The 8500-nt window shown below is 53.0% G+C and overlaps 1 protein-coding gene across 1 annotated transcript in view; it reads right to left on the bottom strand.

Moving 5' to 3' along the window:
• Nucleotides 1-8500, bottom strand: part of ces2b (carboxylesterase 2b) — a 126174-nt gene that overhangs the window by 90467 nt on the left and 27207 nt on the right. The window contains exon 2 of the mRNA XM_072595810.1: nt 748-952. Within this exon, the coding sequence (XP_072451911.1) occupies nt 748-952 (205 nt within the window). The remainder of the gene's footprint in view (nt 1-747; nt 953-8500) is intronic.

The raw sequence follows: 8500 nt of genomic DNA on the forward strand, positions 1-8500 counted from the left end.
CTTTTTCTCCATAGATGCTGCCAACCCTCCTGAGTTTCTTCAGCAATTTTGCTTTTGTTTCAGATCTTCAGTATCTGCAGTTCGTTGTTTTATTGAATTTCAGTAAACTAGGTAATCCAGGAGAAAGTGAGGATTGAGATGCTGGAGTTCAGAGTCAAGAGTGTGGTGCTGGAAAAGCACAGCAGGTCAGGCAGCATCCGAGGAGCAGGAGAATCAACGTTTCGGGCATAACCCCTTCATCAGAAATCAGGTTATCCATCAAGCTGATTCACTTTATAAAAATGCGCTGTGGAGAATTCACGAACAATGGCTGAAAATAAACCATCCCCCAGTGCTTTACCATTACCTCCACAGTACAGTGTCTGTTCCACTTTCAGAGCAGGTACCTGCAGGAGAAATCTAGCCCCAAAATGCCCTAATAAGCTGATCTTATCCAAATATGCTGCCTCTGACAATAAAACACTCCCTCAGCACTGCACTGCCACTGTCAGCCTTGTGTGGAGTCTTTGAACACTTTCCTTTGTTTAAAAAATATTGGAAAATAGAGAAAAGGGCGATTTGATTGACAGACAAGAATCATCTCATTGGCCGATTGACGAATGGTAGGCTGGATACCACAGGACAGGTTTACTGTGACCAATGGCAGGACTGGATGGGACTGAAGGCAGATGTCACATGATTCAACCCAGGAATTCTGTCCAATAAGCTGGTCAGGCCCGAGCCTATCAGCCAGACTCTCACTCTTACCCAGGAGGCTGGCTGGTTGCCTCCCTGATCCCAGTCCATGCTTCTGCTGCCTGGGGTGCAGCAAATCGCAGGGCTCCAATCGGTGGCTTTGCAAACGGGATTCCCAGGTAGTCATAGACAGGTTTAGCGGTCCCCTTCACAGACACCTTCCTTCCCTCCAGCATCCCATACTTTGTCACAACGACTGGAGATTCCTCACTGGCTCCTGAAAGGAAATGTATCTGTCAATGGCACAGATTTCTGTTGCTGAACCACACGCCCACCTTCCCTTTTCAGGTTAAAAACAAAGGAAACACCAGCAGTTGGTTACTCAGCCCATCTAGCCTGCTCCACCATTCAACATGGTCATAGTTGCTATCTATCATCCTCCTGCTCTCTCCCCATACCCATTGATGCCTGTCATGTCTAGAAATCTAGTTCTCTCTTCAATATAAACTCAGAAGTCACACAACATCAGGTTATAGTTCAACAGGTCACTTCCCTCCACTTGACAAAGGTGCAGCGCTCTGAAAGCTTGTGACTTCAAATACACCTGATGGACGATAACCTGGAGTCATGTGACCTCTGACCTTCTCCACCCCAGTCCAACACGAGCACCTCCATATCATTTCTTCAACATACTCAGTGAGTTTTCCTCCACAGTCTTATCTTTTGGAGGATTCCACAGGTCCAGCACCCTGGCAGAAGAATTTGTTTGGGGTCTCCTGTGGCTTAACGGATCATATGCTCATATCCAAGGCAAAGTGTCGTGGGGTTCAGTCCTGCTCCCGAGACCCAAGCACCCCCTCCACGTGATACATCAGTGGAATACTTACCCAGTGCTGCCCTGTCAAAGGTAACAGCATCTAGATGGAATGTTAAATGGAGATCCCATCTTCCCTCTTAGCGAATGTAAAAGATCTGACAATTGCTATTCAAAGAAGAGCAATTTCTTCAGGATTAGGTTATCACAGGGAGTCCTACTGGGGTATTCTGGGCAATAGTTATCCCTCAATTGTGAGGTCTCCCTTGGGAAAATACAAAGATACACAAGTCCCTGGAGTCTGTTAAGTATATTCAAGGCTGAGATAAACAGAACTTGTGCCTTCTGCAAGTCTGGACGTTTCTCTATCATAAATATCCGAGCTATTCTTCTGCCAAGGAGCCAATCAGAGACTTGTTGTCGAGCTTATCCACAATCAATCAGCAATCTGTTGCTGGACGAATCTCACTCTGCACACACCTCCCAGGCACCATGGCACATTCTCCCTCCTCCACCCCTGCTTGCAAAGTAACAGTGTAAACACAACTCCCAATGAGTTCCAGTAACCCTTCCCCAGTTCTTATCCCATTTTAGTCCACAATCAAAAAGATTTTTTTTAAAAAGTGGTCTTTACACAATCAGCATCCCTAAATAAGATTACTGGGTTATTGATCTCTGCTGCTTGTGGTGTGCAGGGCAGCTACTGCATGGCTTATGGAGTTGCTCAACTTGAAACGTACAACATTGGCTGTAACATGATTTGGCCAAGACTAAATATGGGTGAAGCAATCATCACAATCTCCTTTCCTTGGCCACTCTGTCTGCCCCTTTCCCTCACCTGAAACAATAGACAATAGGTGCAGGAGTAGGCCATTCTGCCCTTCGAGCCTGCACCACCGTTCAATACGATCATGGCTGATCATCCTTAATCAGTATCCTGTTCCTGCCTTATCTCCATAACCCTCGATTCCACTATCCTTGAGAGCTCTATCCAACTCTTCCTTAAATGAATCCAGAGACTGGGCTTCCACTGCCCTCTGGGGCAGAGCATTCCACGCAGCCACCACTCTCTGGGTGAAGAAGTTTCTCCTCATCTCTGTCCTAAATGGTCTACCCTGTATTTTTAAGCTGTGTCCTCTGGTTCGGCACTCACCCATCAGCGGAAACATGTTTCCTGCCTCCAGAGTGTCCAATCCTTTAATAATCTTATATGTCTCAATCAGATCCCCTCTCAGTCTTCTAAACTCAAGGGTATACAAGTCCAGTCAATCCAGTCTTTCAGCGAATGGTAGCCCCGCCATTCCAGGAATTGACCTCGTGAACCTACGCTGCACTCCCTCAATAGCCAGAATGTCTTTCCTCAAATTTGGAGACCAGAACTGCACACAATACTCCAGGTGTGGTCTCACCAGGGCCATGTACAGCTGTAGAAGAAACAGATGGGCTGTAACCTTCTTCTGGGGATCTTTACCCCAAGATGATTCCAAACACATCACCACCAAGACCAGCCATTTCCATCTTTGTAACATTGCCTAGTTTTGGCACAGTCACAGCTCATCAAGATAGATTCTTGATCAGTTGGGGAATCAAGGGTTATGGGGAAAGGGCAAGAAAGTGAACTTGAGGAATGTCAGATCAGCCATGATCCGATTAAAGGTTACTCCTATTCATGTTCCTATTTCTTATGGCCACTGTTGTGAAACACACACAGTCAGGGGCTTCATTAGCAGGACAAGTACCGAGAAACGCAGACTGGGGTCACAGTGTTTAACTTTACAATGCACTCACCAGAAATGTACCTGGGAGGTGGTGACAGGGGGGCTGTTGGCTCAGGACTCTCTTTCAGTTATGTCTTTATCCTTTTTATTCTTAAACTATTCAACATGGTTCCCCAATTATAGCGACCATTGGAACTCTCCACTGTACTTTACCATATTATTCATGAAAAATACAAATGACAACAAATAAATCATTCATTCACTTGGTCACTCGTGCTCCTTCCTTCTCTCTCCTTCACATGCTCACCATCCATCAGCCTCTCACCCTCAGACTCCTTCTCCCTCCCCTAGTCTCTCACCCTCTGCCTCTCTCCTTCCTTCCTTCCCTCCCTCCCCCAGTCTCTTCTTCCCATCCTCTTGCCCGCGCTCCCTCAGGCTCTCCTTCCCTCTCTCCCTCACCTTCCCTCTTTCCCTCACTCTCTCCTTCCCTCTTTCCCTCCTACTCTCCCTCAGTCTCTCTCCTTCTCCTTCCCTCTCTCTCTCCCCCCCTCAGTCTTTCTCCTTCCCCCCCACTCTCCCTCAGTCTCTCTCCCTCCTTCAGTCTCTCTCCTTCCCTCTCTCTCTTCCTCAGTCTCTCCCTGAGTCTCTCTCCTTCCCTCTCTCTCTCCCACCCTCAGTCTCTCTCCTTCCCTCAGTCTCCCTCCTTCCCTCTCTCTCTCTCCCTCAGTCTCTCTCCTTCCCTCTCTCTCTCTCCCTCAGTCTCTCTCCTTCCCCCCTCTCTCTCCCTCTCTCCCTCAGTCTCTCTCCTTCCCCCCTCTCTCTCCCTCAGTCTCTCTCCCTGAGTGTCTCTCCTTCCCTCTCTCCCTCAGTCTCTCTCCCTCTCTCCCTCCCTCAGTCTCTCTCCCTCCCTCTCTCTCTCCCTGAGTCTCTCTCCTTCTCTCTCTCTCAGTCTCTCTCCCTCAGTCTCTCTCCTTCCCTCTCTCTCTCTCTCTCTCCCTCCCTCTCTCTCTCTCTCTCTCTCCCTCAGTCTCTCTCCTTCCCTCTCTCTCTCTCTCTCTCTCTCTCCCTCCCTCTCTCTCTCTCTCTCAGTCTCTCTCCTTCCCTCTCTCTCTCTCTCTCTCCCTCCCTCTCTCTCTCTCTCTCCCCCTCCCTCTCTCTCTCTCTCCCTCAGTCTCTCTCCTTCTCTCTCTCTCTCTCCCTCAGTCTCTCTCCTTCCCTCTCTCTCTCTCTCCCTCCCTCAGTCTCTCTACTTCCCTCTCTCTCTCCCTACCCCCCTCTCTCCTTCACGCTCTCTCCTTCCCTCTCTCTCCCACTCTCTCTCCTTTCCTCCCTCTCTCTCCCTCACTCTCTCTCCTTCCCCCTCTCTCTCCCCCTCATTCTCTCTCCTTCCCTCTCTCTCTCCCTCACTCTCTCTCCCACCCTCTCTCCCTCACACTCTCTCCCCTCCCTTCCTCTCTTCCCCCCACCCCTCCCTCACTCTCTCTCCTTCCCCCTCTCTCTCCCCCTCATTCTCTCTCCTTCCCCCTCTCTCTCCCTCACTCTCTCTCCTTCCCCCCCTCTCTCCCTCACTCTCTCTCCCATTCCCTCTCTCCTTCACGCTGTCTCCTTCCCTCTCTCCCTCAATCTCTCTCCCATTCCCTCTCTCTCTCCCTCACTCTCTCCTTCCCTCTCTCTCTCCCTCACTCTCTCTCCTTCCCTCCCTCATTCTCTCTCTTCCCCCTCTCTCTCCCTCACTCTCTCTCCTTCCCCCTCTCTCTCCCTCACTCTCTCCTTCCCTCTCTCTCCTTCCCTCACCCTCACTCTCCCTCACCCTCATTCTCTCTCCCTCCCTCTCCTTCCCTCTCTCTCTCTCTCCCTCTCCCTCCCTTCCTCACTCTCTCTCCCTCCCTCCCCTTTCCTCACTCTCTCTCCCTCCCTCACTCTCTCTCCCTCACTCTCCCTCCTTTCCTCACTCTCTCTCCCTCCCTCTCCCTCCTTTCCTCACTGTCTCTCTCACTGTCTCTCCTTCCTCCTCTCTCTCTCTCCTTCACTCTCTCTCCTTCCTTCCCTCACTCTCTCTCCCTCCCCCCTCACTCTCTCTCCCTCCCCCTCACTCTCTCTCTCTCCCCCTCACTCTCTCTCTCTCCCTCACTCTCTCTCCTTCCCTCACTCTCTCTCCTTCCCTCACTCTCTCTCCTTCCTTCCCTCACTCTCTCTCCTTCCCTCACTCTCTCTCCCTCCCCCTCACTCTCCCTCCCTCACTGTCTCTCCTTCCCTCTCTCTCTCTCCCTCACTCTCTCTCCTTCCCCCACTCTCTCCTTCCCCCCTCACTGTCTCTCCTTCCCTCTCTCTCTGCCTCACTCTGTCTCCTTCCCTCTCTCTCTCTCCCCCTCTCTCTCTCTCCCCCTCACTCTCTCACTGTCTCTCCTTCCCTCTCTCTACCTCACTCTCTCTCTCTACCTCACTCTCGCTTTCTCTCTCCTTCCCTCACACTGTCTCACTGTCTCTCCTTCCCTCTCTCTCTCCCTCACTCTCCTCTCCTTGCCTCACTCTCTCTCTCTCCCTCAATCTCTCTCCCCTTCCCTCTCTCTCTGCCTCACTCTCCCTCTCTCTCTCTCCTTACCTCTCTCTCTCCTCTCCCTCTCTCTCTCTCTCCCTCCTCTCCCTCCCACACTCACCTCCCCTCTACCTTCACTCACTCTCTCCCCCTCTCTCTCCTTCCCTTTCTCTCTCTCTCTCTCCTCCTCACTCTCTCTCCTTCCCTCTCTCTCCTTCACTCTCTCTCCTTCCCCCTCTCTCTCCTTCCCTCTCTCTCTCTCTCCCTCCCCCTCACTCTCTCTCCCCTCCCCCTCACTCTCTCTCCTTTCCTCACTCTCTCTCCCTCCCTCCCCTTTCCTCACTCTCTCTCCCTCCCTCACTCTCTCTCCCTCCTTTCCTCACTCTCTCTCCCTCCCTCACTCTCCCTCCTTTCCTCACTCTCTCTCCCTCCCTCACTCTCTCTCCCTCACTCTCCCTCCTTTCCTCACTGTCTCTCTCACTGTCTCTCCTTCCTCCTCTCTCTCTCTCCTTCACTCTCTCTCCTTCCTTCCTCACTCTCTCTCCTTCCCTCACACTCTCTCCCTCACTCTCTCTCCCTCCCCCCCTCACTCTCTCTCCCTCCCCCTCACTCTCTCTCTCTCCCTCACTCTCTCTCCTTCCTTCCCTCACTCTCTCTCCTTCCCTCACTCTCTCTCCCTCCCCCTCACTCTCCCTCCCCCTCACTCGCCCTCCTTTCCCCTCACTCTCCCTCCCTCACTCTCCCTCCCTCACTGTCTCTCCTTCCCTCTCACTCTCCCCCTCACTCTCTCACTGTCTCTCCTTCCCTCTCTCTACCTCACTCTCTCTCTCTACCTCACTCTCGCTTTCTCTCTCCTTCCCTCACACTGTCTCACTGTCTCTCCTTCCCTCTCTCTCTCCCTCACTCTCCTCTCCTTGCCTCACTCTCTCTCTCTCCCTCAATCTCTCTCCCCTTCCCTCTCTCTCTGCCTCACTCTGTCTCCTTCCCTCTCTCTCTCTCCTTACCTCTCTCTCTCTCCTTCCCTCTCTCTCTCTCTCCCTCTCTCCTTCCCTCACTCTCTCCCTCTTTCCTTCACTCACTCTCTCCCCCTCTCTCTCCTTCCCTTCTCTCTCTCTCTCTCCTCCTCACTCTCTCTCCTTCCCTCTCTCTCCTTCACTCTCTCTCCTTCCCCCTCTCTCTCCTTCCCTCTCTCTCTCTCTCTCCCTCCCCCTCACTCTCTCTCCCTCCCCCTCACTCTCTCTCCTTTCCTCACTCTCTCTCCCTCCCTCCCCTTTCCTCACTCTCTCTCCCTCCCTCACTCTCTCTCCCTCCTTTCCTCACTCTCTCTCCCTCCCTCACTCTCCCTCCTTTCCTCACTCTCTCTCCCTCCCTCACTCTCTCTCCCTCACTCTCCCTCCTTTCCTCACTGTCTCTCTCACTGTCTCTCCTTCCTCCTCTCTCTCTCTCCTTCACTCTCTCTCCTTCCTTCCCTCACTCTCTCTCCTTCCCTCACACTCTCTCCCTCACTCTCTCTCCCTCCCCCCCTCACTCTCTCTCCCTCCCCCTCACTCTCTCTCTCCCTCACTCTCTCTCCTTCCTTCCCTCACTCTCTCTCCTTCCCTCACTCTCTCTCCCTCCCCCTCACTCTCCCTCCCCCTCACTCGCCCTCCTTTCCCCTCACTCTCCCTCCCTCACTCTCCCTCCCTCACTGTCTCTCCTTCCCTCTCACTCTCCCCCTCACTCTCTCACTGTCTCTCCTTCCCTCTCTCTACCTCACTCTCTCTCTCTACCTCACTCTCGCTTTCTCTCTCCTTCCCTCACACTGTCTCACTGTCTCTCCTTCCCTCTCTCTCTCTCTCTGTCTCTCCTTCCCTCTCTCTCTCCCTCACTCTCCTCTCCTTGCCTCACTCTCTCTCTCTCCCTCAATCTCTCTCCCCTTCCCTCTCTCTCTGCCTCACTCTGTCTCCTTCCCTCTCTCTCTCTCTCCTTACCTCTCTCTCTCTCCCTCTCTCCTTCCCTCACTCTCTCCCTCTTTCCTTCACTCACTCTCTCCCCCTCTCTCTCCTTCCCTTTCTCTCTCTCTCTCTCCTCCTCACTCTCTCTCCTTCCCTCTCTCTCCTTCACTCTCTCTCCTTCCCCCCCTCTCCTTCCCCCCCTCTCCTTCCACCCCTCTCCTTTCCCCCCTCTCTCTCCTTCCCACTCTCTCTCTGCCTCACTCTCTCTCCTTCCCTCTCTCTCTCCCCCTAACTCTCTCCCCTTCCCTCTCTCTCTCTGTCTCTCCTTCCCTCTCTCTCTCCCTCACTCTCCTCTCCTTGCCTCACTCTCTCTCTCTCCCTCAATCTCTCTCCCCTTCCCTCTCTCTCTGCCTCACTCTGTCTCCTTCCCTCTCTCTCTCTCTCCTTACCTCTCTCTCTCTCCCTCTCTCCTTCCCTCACTCTCTCCCTCTTTCCTTCACTCACTCTCTCCCCCTCTCTCTCCTTCCCTTTCTCTCTCTCTCTCTCCTCCTCACTCTCTCTCCTTCCCTCTCTCTCCTTCACTCTCTCTCCTTCCCCCCCTCTCCTTCCACCCCTCTCCTTTCCCCCCTCTCTCCTTCCCCCCTCTCTCTCCTTCCCACTCTCTCTCTGCCTCACTCTCTCTCCTTCCCTCTCTCTCTCCCCCTAACTCTCTCCCCTTCCCTCTCTCTCACTGTCTCTCCTTCCCCCTCTCTCTCCTTCCCCCCCCCTCTCTCCTTCCCCCCCCTCTCCTTCCCCCGCTCTCTCCCCCTCACGCTCTCTCCAC

Source organism: Chiloscyllium punctatum, chromosome 26, assembly GCF_047496795.1.
Source record: "Chiloscyllium punctatum isolate Juve2018m chromosome 26, sChiPun1.3, whole genome shotgun sequence".
NCBI classification, from domain to species: domain Eukaryota; kingdom Metazoa; phylum Chordata; class Chondrichthyes; order Orectolobiformes; family Hemiscylliidae; genus Chiloscyllium; species Chiloscyllium punctatum.